The sequence below is a fragment of the Ochlerotatus camptorhynchus genome, unplaced genomic scaffold (assembly GCF_037179485.1).
Source record: "Ochlerotatus camptorhynchus isolate MF236.1 unplaced genomic scaffold, CSIRO-AGI_Acam_v1.1 ptg000139l, whole genome shotgun sequence".
Classification (NCBI taxonomy): domain Eukaryota; kingdom Metazoa; phylum Arthropoda; class Insecta; order Diptera; family Culicidae; genus Ochlerotatus; species Ochlerotatus camptorhynchus.
Genome location: NW_027040629.1, coordinates 1764934 through 1778781, shown reverse-complemented (window position 1 = coordinate 1778781; position 13848 = coordinate 1764934). Strand labels below are relative to the sequence as shown.

General features: G+C 42.5%; 1 protein-coding gene across 1 annotated transcript in view; it reads right to left on the bottom strand.

Moving 5' to 3' along the window:
• The window catches only part of LOC135700600 (uncharacterized), a 521944-nt gene that overhangs the window by 18538 nt on the left and 489558 nt on the right, over positions 1 to 13848 (bottom strand). The window contains exon 13 of the mRNA XM_065221136.1: positions 6815 to 6974. Coding sequence (XP_065077208.1) covers positions 6815 to 6974 — 160 coding nt within the window. The remainder of the gene's footprint in view (positions 1 to 6814; positions 6975 to 13848) is intronic.

Sequence of the window (13848 nt, the reverse complement as noted above, 5' to 3'; positions counted from 1 at the left end):
CAAATCTTCTCCCCGGACAGGTCACGAAGGACCCAAGAGCTTTCAAGTGACTATAGTTTAAAACAATCCTAGATCAATCCATCTACCAGTACCATGTTATGATTTATGTTGTAGCTAATGAACTAACGCATCGGAACAAACCTATTATTGACTTGTGCACGGTGAAATCATTGATATTATTGATCTTTTCTGATCGATAGAACGGAAATGGGCGATTACGACGAAGTAGCGCTCTACCCTACCTGCCAATTTTGCTACATGAGAGTCGCAATAAGCGATTTTGTCAGTTATCTCACCCACTCTTCGCTCTTCACTCATCGAGAAAAGGCGATCAGAAAATAGCTCATTGCGACTCTGTCAAAACTAAATTTGCAGGTTTTATGTGTCAAACACAAGCTTTACAATCTTTTCTTGTGGGGACGACTCCAGCGTAGTGGTTAGCATCCATACCTCTCATGCCAAATTCACGAGTTAAAATATCACCCTCGGACAAGTCACGAATGACCCAAGAGCGTTAAAATGACGATAAAAAAAATCTTTTATTGTTACTTACAAAATTTAGGTTAGCGACTGAAAGTCAATTTTTATTTGTTACTAGCTGACCCGGCAGACTTCGTACTGCCTGTTAATAACATTAAATTGTTTTGAATCACTTCCATAAATTTTGTTGAGGTTAGGCTTAGTTTTCATTTCAGTTCTATTAAATTTTTCAAATACTAAATCTTAATTATTAACAACAGTGGAATAACTATTATATGCAAATTTCATTGCAATGCTTTTTTGTTTTGCCGTTTGGAGCATATACATACAATGCCGATGGTTTGCCGGCACGTGAGCATGCTACGTATAGTTGGCCATGCGAAAAGCAAGGATATTCTAGATTTATTCCGTAAATTTCCAATGACTGTCCTTGGGCTTTGTTGATGGTCATGGCGAATGCAAGCCGCACAGGAAACTGCAATCTTTTGAAATCAAATGGCAAATCTGTAGGAATTATCGGGATGCGCGCAATTAGAACGACTTCACCTTTGTACTTTCCTTTTAAAATTAGTGCCTCAATGACGTTGTTCATCAGCTTTGTAACTGCCATCCTGGTGCCATTGCATAGTCGAGGGGGATTGATATTACGCAGCATTATGATTGCTGTTCCCACTTTCATTTGCAAATCATGAGGGGGCAATCCGGGCAAGTCCAAAGAGTTCAAAAATTCGGTGGGATAGTTGACGATATCGTCTTGACTCGTCACTGAGTCGACCGATTTGTAAGATTGTATATCTCCAGCAATTTCACTTTGAATAATGATGTTGAACTCGTTTACATCCTTACAAATTCTTGTGATTCTTAAGCATTTTTAACATTTATGTACCACAAATTTGTAAATGAATATTATACCTTGTCAATAAGTTCTATTTTTGATTCAGTAAAATGACAAAAATCCGCAGGAAATGAAATTTGGCCGGAAGTCACATCTACAGGGATTCTCCCATTCCCAATTTCTAGCAATTGCTTTGAGAAAACCTCAGCTGAGCGGTCATTCTGCAAAGCAACCCGCATGTTCGTAGTTAATTTTAATGTTTGCACATGTGCCCATATGCTTGACGACTTCAAGCACGCGTTTAATTCATCCGCTGCAGTCGATCGTGGTATTACTGGTAAAGTTTGCCGAAAGTCTCCGGCTAACAAAATCATGGCTCAACCGAAAAGGTTTCCATTGTTGCGCAAGTCCTGTAACGTTCTATTTAACACCTCTGAAGACTTTTTTTGAGCCATAGTACATTCATCCCAAATGATAAGCTTACACTTCTGTAATACTTTCGCCATTGCACTATTTCTGGAAATATTGCACATTGGATGCTCATTGACTGCCAAATTCAGTGGTAATTTAAGGGTGGAATGTGCCGTTCGACCGCCTTCCAGTAAAGTTGCAGCAATACCAGATGAAGCGAGTGCCAATACAATTTGGTTTTCAGAGCGGATAGTTGCCATGATTAACGACATCAAAAATGTTTTTCCAGTACCTGTGGGTAGAGTTCTCGTAAGTTTTATATATAGATAGATGTTTTATATTTGTGGATATTGAACACTTTTGATCTCTATCAAACTATTTAATAAATAGATTTACCTGTTATGGGATTGATCTTCTTGATTGAGAAATGGTATCCATCTTCCCCTTGCCAAATTATTAATGGATATTGCAATGCATCATATGATCGATGTGTCTCCTTCACTCGCTGTAGTTGTTCATTTCGCAGATGTAACACAATATCGCGTGACTCCAAATTGTCTCCAACAACAACTACGGCAACTTCATCGATCGTTGGCGCATTATATCTTCTTACGTGTTGTCCTGCTGGAGTTTTATCAGCTCTTATTACTACTCTGAGGTCGTCGGTTGGCATGCGGTCAAGTGCATTTTTAAACATTCTAACCAGTTCATTATTCAGGTGTAAGAAGTTTTGCAATTGCTCCACAATGTCTCTTCTGACCGATGGATTGTTTACACATCGCTGATCTACTTTTTCACCAGAATTTTCAATAAAATATATTTGAAGAAATTTATGTTCTGCATCGGGCTGTGGCAACAATGAACCAACTCTATGATAGATTTGGCCTTGAATCTATAATTTTGAATTATAATTAATCCTTTCTTACCAAGGCTATCATACCATTTTGTCAATTTATTGGTTGTACATTGTAATAGAATTTTTTTAACCAATTTGATCTCACGGGGCTTAGGGTGAAATTGAATAGAACTTTGTATGTAAATTTTTTTTAAGTACTTGATTATTATTATTTTTTTTTAGTTCGGTATCTCCGAATTCCAGAGCTCAGTTTCATTTAATTATTTTGTTGCTTTGGGAAAAAAAATTCTAAAGTTATTTTTTTGTAAAATAATTTTGATCGAATCGGTTAAATGTACTGTTTTAATTATTGAGTTTTTATTTTTTTAATTCACCTTGAATGTCGGCAGGAAATAATCCCTCACAATATTTGTTGCTCCAAATGATGTCATCTGGAAATAATTGTTGTACAACGTAATATTTTTTAAGGAAATGCTTCGATTCAGTATCTGCTCCAGATAACAATTTGTGCAATGGCTCTGGAGGTGGATTCAGGACTGGCAATTTAATTTTTCCACTTGCGCAACACAATCCATTTGTTTCCTTTGGAAATTTCAGAGCTTTGCAGAATTGGCAAACCACCGTCATAGATCCTATGTCCACTGATGAAACAGCAGAGTAATCTTTCGTTGGATTGTAACGAAATGCCATGCGATCTAGAGCATTCGAAGAGATTGGTCTGCCCTCTTGGTTGTTCAAATGATTTTGATTTCTAATATTTGCTGAGCTGTTTATTTCTGCCTGAACTTGTTCAACCTCATTTTGCGATGCGATAATGATTGATATTTCTTGTGAAACATGTCGGTTTGTACGAATAATTCTTTGATTTCGGGTATTACGGGTATGACGACCTATGTTTATTTTTACCTTTGGCATTGCTCTCTGTTGAATAATGGAATGTAATTCTGAAGCATATAATGTATATTTAGTTCATTCTTAGGTCTTTTTCTTTGTTGGGGAAATTTACTGCATTTTTCCGCATAAAAACACGTCATGAAGTATACAAACCCATGAGCCCCTCATTGCTGAATTTTAACTCAAAGACAAACTAACCTTTTGTAGAAGTTGATGATGGGTAGCAGTGGAAGTTTTTTTTTTTTTTTTCCTTCGGTTTGTTTTTTCCGTCGATCTTGTTTTCCGTGCTGAGCACCAATGCTACCGACGTGCCAGGAAGGCAGCTCCCACACCTGGACCCTACCTATCGACCCAACAACTCATGAACCGGGGACCAACGGCTTTACTTCCCATCCGAAGGAAGGCGTGATCAGAGATGTTATGCCTCAGAATATCCCGGCGGCGCCGGCTGGGATTGAACCCAGGCCTGCTGGGGTGAGAGGTAATCACGCTTACCACTACACCACCGGCGCCGTTAGCAGTGGAAGTTGACGGCGATGGTATTTGATGCTGAATGGCTGTGATGATGGCGATCGGAACCTGGTATCTGGATGGCTGTTGTTGGAAGTGGCTTTCGGCGAAGGTTTCCGGTGACTGGTGACAATTAATCGGTTTGATTACGCTATCCTCGACAGTTTTTTCACTTTCTTCGTTATGGAAGTTATTTGCTGGTTATTTACCGTTATAGGGCTGCATTGAAATGTCTCAAAATCAATGTCTCTCTCTTAATAGGGGAATTTACGTATTCTCGTCAATCTAAGCAGCGTCCGAACTTCTATTAGCGATTTCTCAGCGTCACACACATACATGACAGGTTTGTTTGTTGACATTTATCTGCTGCTTGCTGTTCTACCAATTCCAATCGACAGAATTGATCAAAACGGGTTGAACATGTTTTTACAACGATCCAAACTTCTCAGGTGAGTGTGACTATTATCGGCAGTCTCTTTTTCTTCGGCACCCTTTCCATTTGAACTGCGTGTTAACCAGCTGTTCTATTATCGGCAACTCGAAATCAGCCGTATTTTGTAGTGTGTATGTTTAATTTAAAGAAAAATATGGCATAACAGGATTGCACAGTCGTAAAAATGTAATCAGATTGAAGCTGGAAAGGTAAGGAATCGGCTTAATACATTCAGCGAAGAGTTTTGATGGGAAAATACAGTGAAATTAACGTTTCAATTTCGGTTGCCGAAAATAGTCAATGGGTGCCGAAGCCATAATTTACCCTATGTTTATTGTTTCTAAGTTATACTCACCTTTTGAAATCGATGATGAGAAGCTGCACTGGCTATTAAGGTAGGTATTGGACTACGGAAGTTGGTGGGTTTTATGCCGGTGGCAACGGCAACCGTCGATGGTTGCCGGCGATAGATTACAACTTGATTTGAAAAATGCGTGATGGCGGTAATATGCGGAACGGACGTTCGAGATTGGAAGCGGGATGGCAATTGGTTTTTTTCTGATAACAGTTGTGAATGGTTTAGGTTTTATTTGTTGCACAACGGATGACTGATTGCTGCATCGCCTTCTAGATTGTTTCGCATTCATCCCTGCAAGCTCCCTTCTGGTTTCTCGTAAATTCGGGTTTTCACGGTTTTTCGAATGTTCCAGTGCCTTTTTCATTGCATTTGGTATCATACAAACACAGCGGAGGTCAAGACGAACAAATCCATGTAAAAATGCATCTAATCCGTTCACCCGTTCTTGAGTTTTGGAGTGACAAAGGAAACGCAAACTCATTTTTATATATATAGATATGCGACAGTTAGAAGATACTGAGAGGTTAGCACATATCATCGGCAAGAGACGTGCGTGTGAGAAAATTTGCGAAAAAATCTAAGGGCACCGGTGGGATTCGAACCCACAATTCCCATTCAGTACACGGGTGCATTGCCAATTATACAACGGTGGACCTATGGTCTACGGATGTATTTGGCTAATGACATATGAGTTTCGAATCCGTTCCCCTCCCTTAGTCTTTTTGCGCAAGCGTTCTCAATACACAACAATCGTCTATTACCGACGATATGTGCTTGTACTGCAACCACTCAGTATTATTGTTACTTACAAAAACAAGGTATAATCATATCTTTTTTTTCTTGATTTGTTTTCCGTCGATCTTGTTTTCCGTATTGAGCACCAATTCCACCGACGACAGGTAAGCAGCTCCTACACCTAGATCCTACCTATCGACCCATCAACCCATGGGGACCAGGGACCAACGCGGCTTTACTTCCCTTTACTTCCCCCGTGATCAGAGGTGTTATGCCTCAGAACATCCCTATGGCGCCGACTGGGATTGAACCCAGGCCTGCTGGGGTGAGAGGTAATCACGCGTACCACTAAACCACCGGCGCCGCTATCATTATATCTTATCATTCCATAATTTCATAATACATTTTTTTAGCCAAAATGAGTGGAAGGCACCTTGGTCATAGCCATAATATGGAATCTAACGTATTGAAGAGGGTCATTTTTAGCATGTACGAAAACTTTTCGTTCCAGAAAACAACGAAATAATTCGTGAAACAAACAAACGCTTTCGTTGTATAAACTAAATTTTATTTTCAGTGCAGGTGTGGGAGCTGCCTCCCAGGCGTCGGTAACATTGGTGCGGAAAACAAGATCGACGGAAAACAAATCAAGGAGAAAAAACAATGTTCCATCCAAAATGTGAAGCACAAATCAATACATCACCGAAATCCTGTTCTCGGGATGATATTTTAAATTTAAATTTATAGGCTGTTTTGAGATGGGTTGAGCTTATACAGGTAATAGCAGTTATTTATCTTTCGTAGTAAAATGGTAAAAATAATTGACTGACGTGCGATGAATTGATACAGGTCCAATGTTGTGTCATATATTCCCATAGCAATTTAAAGAATGTGCGAATTCCGACGCAACCTTCATCGGTCCCTTTTAAAGGCATACTCTCTCGGTGAAACTCCACGAATTCACGATTCTACGTAAAAGCTTTTTTTTTCCGGCACGTGGGAATCATGCGCTAAAAACAAGGATCGCCAGAGGAAAAAAGTATGCGATTGGCATGGCTGGTTTGTCGGTTGGTTGGTAACCGAGTGAAGATATTAGGGTGTCGCGCCAATTCGTCGTATTCCATCTACTTTGCTTCGTCATGCCCCTATAGAATCAGCCGTTCCACATTCCAGCGCGTTTGTTTTTTGGTTCGCCAATCGTAATTTTATTACGGCAACCGCCGGAAATGTGCTCCAAACGACGAAGTAGTGCGGATCCCTACAGACGAACGGACGAACGAGGATGGCGGATAAAATGCTTACCTATATTACCTCCCAGCTGTGCGGTGGACGTCGTCACGCTGCTGGCATTAGCAAAGGTTCGCCCATGAGTGCGGCTAATGAATTTTGCACCAGATGGCTTGATGCCGAGCCCGGTCGAATCGTCTTGGTGCTTTCCGCCTCCCCGGAACACAAGGTAGACCTGCAACAAGAGAACAGTACAAGATGGGAAGCATATGAGAGACAAGAAAAACTATAGCATGTGAGACTTAAAAACGCGCAACATGTTGTACAATATGTACAGTCAGGAATCCTGCAGCACGGATGTACTCTACGGTTGGTTGGTTGTTTTTGTTTAGGAGACTTTCAGCCGGAGGCTCGTTTTACTCTACGGTTTTAGTTGCGCGGTTGCTAGCAAGTTTACTCTTTGTTGGAAAGTTTTATAAATCAGTTAGGGATCATCAGCTTTTGTTAAAAAAAAACTTTGTAAGCCCTTTCCTCGCAAATCGCTCTTGCAAACCAACAGAATCGTGTAGGAGAACGTTTCCCTAGGCTCTTTTCAATTGTTGGTCAAACATTTTCAAAGTTTGAAAAATAGTGCTATCTGATTTACGGATATGACTATTCACAGGGACCAAAACGGCTGTGATGCTGGTGAAGAACCTAGTGACTCCGACTCCGACTTCGAACCAATAGATTTAAGGAAAACGTTTGATTATTTCCAAGAATAGGTATATGCTTACGAGAATAAAACAAATGATTAATATTAGTTATTTGACTCCAACTATAAAGAGAGTGTAAAACGTGGCAGCGGGGTAACACAGCGCCCGTCCATCCAGATTTTGTGCAACACCATTCAGAACTTCATAAAACATAGTTGTTTTTGTTTGATCTCAACTGAGATAAACGGCAGTAGAACTTATAATGTTTGCGTTTCATGAGGGTAAACTAAGGATCTTTTAAGAAGTAATTGCTGGCTCTACATTGAAAAGATATAAGATTCTTTTTTATTGGCCCCGGATCCGGTTAATTTTTTAATCGGATGACGGATCGGCCTTATATTTGGTCGCAGATCTACCTCCGGCGATGAATAGCATTTCCTTATTAGAGAGTTGTATAGATTTTTCTCCTTTAGCTTACTTAAATCTTTGGTTTTTATTAGTTAGGTTGGTTCCGATTCAACACATTGTAGTTTCATTTTTATACCTATGATCTTAACTTTTTTACCTAGGGGATAAGTACTTAAGGGGGTTAGATTTTGATAAGTTCTTTAGTGGGAATGACACTGATGAAGACTGCACATTGTAGTCGAAATACGTATCTGTCATGGATACCAAAATTAATTAAGTGGAATTAAATGGAAGATAACCTTTTTTGCTGTTTGGCACAAACCATTTGAAATTTGGAAACTGCTACGGAAAAACCATAATTTCGGTTCATACATATCGATCTCAAAATTCACCAGTTCACTCTACTTTAGAAACTGATAGCTGAGCTTGTTGAAAAATCAGCTATAACTTTGTTAAAGACCACTTTTCGATCAAATTATTATTGTTTCAAGTCACTTGTTGTGGTTAATGCAGTCACCGGGCGGTCCCTTGTTTCAGCGTGAGAGTATTCGTGAACGAGAAGAATATATAGGATAAATGTCAGTCGAATTGTCAGACGATACAAATGTCAAATGTAGAATTGCTTTGTCATTATCTGGTGAATCGAGTGCAACATTATATATTATTACGTAAATATTATACTACAGTAAATTAGTACCTTTTATTTGATTTATATTCTTGTTTCTAGACTGGATAAGAGAAAATTGAATTCTTTATTTGTTACATTCATTGGTACATTGTGTAAGGAGACTAAATGTAAGAAAACATGAATTTATATTGTCGCTATCCTAACCTTAAATAAATTTACAGCTTTGAGCTATCTTGATCGGGAACACAGACGAGTTGCTTTGAAGACCTCCGAAATAATTTCAACATAATCTCAAAGATTTATAGAGTACCGAGAATGGAGAAATCGTTTGTTCGTCAGACTCGTTCCAAGACCAAGGCTGCCAAACAGTCTAATCTCTTCGGTGAAGAACATCTTAGTACTTCTGAACACGATCTGGACCTGATAGAGGATGGATTTATGCCTTCGATGATCGATTTGGAGCACGGACAGGATCTCGATTGTGCTGTATGTGATCAACCCAACAATGCAGAATTGTATATGGTCCAATGCGGAGGATGCAAGCGTTGGAACCATTTTTCGTGCGCGAGGGTGGATACGAATACTGTCCATTCGAAGGAGTTTTGCTGTGCGGAGTGTTCGTCGAAGAGAGTACCAGAGCGATCAGCTAGGTCGGGATCTGGTCGATCGAGTGCTACAAGCGGTCGTAGGTCCCACATTGACCGTGAAATCCAACGTCTGGAGGACGAGAGGCGAGCTGAAGAGCAGGTAGAACAGGAGCGGATACAGCAGGAGAAGTTGCTGATTGAGAAAGCCGCTAAGGAGAAACTGGAGCGGGAAAAGCAGTTCATAGCTAGAAAGCACGAGTTGCTCCGCCAGCAGGACGATGACATTGAGAGCTTTGTGAGTCGTCGTAGTAGCAGTAGTAGTATACTAAAGGTGGAGAAATGGGTTGAGCAGCATATTTCCCGCACCGGCGCCGTCGGTGCTAGTGAGAAAGAAAACATTCCAGAGTCGGTCGAACCACAAGAGTCTATCCCTGTTGGTTCGTCTACTCCGTTGGGTGGTAGCGCAATCACTGCTGGAAATCAGCAACCAGCTGCTGACGAGCAACGGGCATCTGTACCACGTACGATCGAGAGCATCACTATTGGTGACAGTCCGGAGGAAGATTTCCCCAAGTTGCATTTGGTAAACATTCAACCATACACGCGGCTTTTGGAGGAGTCAGGACCAAACTTTCCAAGTATTGAACTGACCTTGAAGCGACCGAATACCGGTGCGAACCCGAAGATCATCGGAAAGTTAACGAACCCTATCTCTCGCCCTACCCCCTTTGAAAAATGGACGCGTGAGACAAATGAACTTCAAAAGCGTGGCAAAGCGGAACTGCAGCAAGCATACGACGAGAAGAAGGAATTAGAGAATCGATTACACGAAATTGAATCGAACTTGAAACGGCAACGTCACATGGAACTAGAACACCAGCAGGAGAACGAATTGAGGCGAAGGGGAGAAATAGAACTTGTAAACCGACTGAATCGACTGGAGGAGCAGCGTGCAGGAGAGCGGCAACAGCTACAGGAAGTGGAAAACGCATTGAAAAGACAACTAGAGGATAGTCAGCAACGATATCAGGCACTGGAAACCAAACGGCGGCAAGAACATGCTGCGCGAGAAGAAGAGCTACGGCGACTTAAAGAACGAGAGCAGCAGCTTGCTCAGCAACGATATCAGGCACTGGAAACCAAACGGCGGCAAGAACATGCTGCGCGAGAAGAAGAGCTACGGCGACTTAAAGAACGAGAGCAGCAGCTTGCTCAGCAACTGGAATCGGTTCTTCTACGAGAGAAAATCGGACATCCATCACATGCAGCATTACCGGAGTCCACGGGAAGTGGTACATCTCTGGCGTCCATGGTGAGTGATTCTCGATTTCATAGTTTCGAAGCAGATTCTGTAGCGTATGCGGATAGAAAGACACCTTGTCCTAGTGTCATTAGTACGGTGGGTAGAGCAGGAACACCTTGCACTTTTACCATAAATCGAGAGATAGGGCCGACAAATGTAACGCAGTTTAATCAATACCACCCTCCAGGGTTAGACAATTTCGGTAGGACTAATTTCTTGAATGCCCAATACGGACCTACGCGTCAACAGCTAGCAGCTAGACAGGTGATCCCAAAGGAACTCCCCACGTTTTCTGGGGATCCTACTGAATGGCCTCTCTTTGTAAGTAGTTACCAGCATTCAACAGATGCATGTGGCTATTCAGACTCGGAAAATTTGCTGCGTCTACAACGTTCGTTGAAAGGAATCGCAAAGGAGTCGGTGAGCAGCTTTCTGCTACACCCATCGACAGTACCTCAAATTATGTCAACTCTACAGACCTTGTATGGGAGGCCCGAGCAAATCGTGCATCACATGGTGACCAAAGTTCGTGCCACTCCCGCACCAAGAGCGGACAAGCTGGAAACTCTAATCCAGTTTGGTCTAGTTGTCCAAAATCTGTGTGGACATCTACAAGCGATTGGAATGGAAAATCACCTTTCCAACCCCATTCTACTACAAGAGCTCGTCGATAAACTTCCAGCCAACATCAAATTCAGCTGGGCACTGTACCAGGAGCAACAGCCGATTGTCAACTTGAGGACGTTTGGCGAATATATGGGAAGAGTCACGACCACTACTAGTGGAATAACTAATGTTTGTCCGATTTCAAAGCATCAGAAAGATGAAAAACCTAAGGCGAAGGAAAAAGCATATAAGAACACACATACTACGTACGAAAAGAAGAAGCAAGGATCATCTGCCAGTCTTCCTAAAGGTGATCAACGGGTAGAGTCATCGAACATAAAGCGCAACGAAAGCGATACAAAAAAGGAATGTCCGTTGTGCAAATCGCATGACCACATCGCAGAGAAGTGCGTCGAGTTCAAGAAGCTCTCAGTGAACGAACGCTGGAAAGTGGTGAAGGAAAAGATCGGCTACTTCATTACGACCCTAAGCCGGAACAGCCTTTGACTACTACGAATGCCACTGTCACTGTCCACCGACAACCAGTTACGTCGACCTTATTCAAAATACTACCGGTCACGTTGTACGGCAAGACAGGCACTATCGACACTTACGCATTTCTTGACGATGGATCATCTACAACTCTCCTAGAGCAATCAATAGCTGACGAACTTGGGGTCGATGGCAAGGTGCAATCCTTGTGCATGCAGTGGACCAGCGGAATCAACAAGAAAGTGGCTACAACTCAAATCGTTAAGCTAGGTATTTCGGAACCTGGGAGTAGAAAGGTGTATCAGTTATCAGAAGTCTACACAGTTGAGAACTTGGGGCTTCCGGAACAATCGATTGATGTAGATGAGTTAGCTAAACAGTACAAGCACCTACAACGTTTACCGGTGAAGAGTTTCCAGAGGGCTACGCCAGGACTGCTGATTGGAGTAAATAATATTCATCTACTAAATACTGCCAAAATACGTGAAGGGAAGGAGCAAGAGCCTATTGCTGCAAAAACTCGCATCGGATGGGTTGTTTGCGGTTGTCTGCGTGGTGAAGAGAATCAGTTTCTACATCGTCAGATGCACATTTGTGCGGAATTAACCGAGCTCGATCTACATAATTACGTTCGAGAATTCTTCTCGGTGGAAAGCATAGGTGTCGCCGTTGCACCGAATTTGGAAGGCAAGGATGATCAACGGGCGCGCTTGATCCTTGAAGGAACGACGATACGGAAGACGGACGGAAAATTCGAGACAGGGCTGCTGTGGAAACAAGACGATTTCGAGTTCCCTGACAGCCGACCGATGGCCGAGCGACGACTGAAATGTCTCGAGCAGCGCCTGGAGAAGGATCCGAAGCTGTATGACAGCGTGCGTCAACAGATAGCAGATTACGAGTTTAAAGGGTACATCCACGTAGTGACCGATGAAGAAAGGGGCTAAGTTTGATCCACGCCGTACTTGGTACTTGCCGCTTGGGGTAGTCTTAAATCCCAATAAACCTGGCAAAGTGCGCGTGATATGGGACGCGGCCGCCAAAGTAAATGGTGTGTCGTTGAACACGATGTTACTAAAGGGACCGGATCTGCTGACCCCGCAAATGAGCGTAACGTTCAAATTCCGTGAACGAGAAGTGGCGATGTCTGGGGATATTCAGGAAATGTTTTTGCAAGTCGGGATCAGAGAAGAAGATCGAAGTGCACTTTTATTCGTTTTCCGTAACTCCCCATCTCAGCCCATGGTCACTATGGCGTCTGACGTTGCTATATTCGGGGCAACCTGTTCGCCAGCACAGGCTCAATATGTAAAGAATCTGAATGCGGCGGAGCACGAGCAAGAATATCCACAGGTGGCTGCGGCAATTAAGAATAAGCATTACGTCGACGACTATCTCGACAGTGTCGACACAGAAGAAGAGGCGGTTGAGTTGGCATTGGCAGTAGCGGAAGTGCATCAAAAAGCAGGCTTTCATATTCGGAATTGGGTGTCAAACAGGTGCAAGGTTCTGGAAGCTATTGGAGAGATCAATCCAGCTACAGTGAAGAACCTAACGATGAACAGTCAGAGTGGTTTTGAGCGATTGCTGGGGATATCGTGGTTGCCCGGTGAAGACGTCTTCTGCTTTAAAGTTGGCGTACAAGGAGAGCTTCAAGAACTAGCAAAAGGTGATAGAGTGCCCACCAAACGGATGATGCTCAGTTTCTTAATGAGAATTTACGATCCATTAGGGTTGGTGGGTTCGCTGGTGATCCAGGGAAAAATATTAATACAGGACGTGTGGAAAACAAACGTGGAATGGGATCAACAGATCCCTGAAGAACTTGTTGGGCGTTGGAAGGCATGGCTGCAAGTGCTGAAGGAGTTGGAAAACGTGAAAATCCAGCGATGTTACTTTCCTAGGTACGATCCTAACTGCTACGATTCATTGGAGCTTCATATCTTTGTGGATGGTAGCGCACAAGCATATTCTGCAGTCGCTTACTTTCGCGTAAGTGACCGAGGGCAGATACGATGCTCTCTGGTTGCGTCCAAAACAAAGGTTGCCCCACTGCAGCTTTTGTCGACCCCCCGTATTGAGCTGCAGGCGGCGGTAATTGGCACACGGTTGCGTAAAACAATAGAAGAAGGTCATTCCGTCAAAATCAAGCGAACGTATTTCTGGAGCGATTCAAGTACAGTTGTCTCTTGGATTAGATCGGACACCCGACGTTACCGACAATATGTAGCTTTTCGCGTCAATGAGATCCTGAGTTTGTCGAAAGTTGACGAGTGGCAATGGTTAGGAACGAAGATTAACGTAGCAGACGAGGCAACAAAATGGGGGAAAGGCCCGAACTGCAAACCAGATAGCAGGTGGATGCGTGGACCAGCGTTCTTGTATGAAGA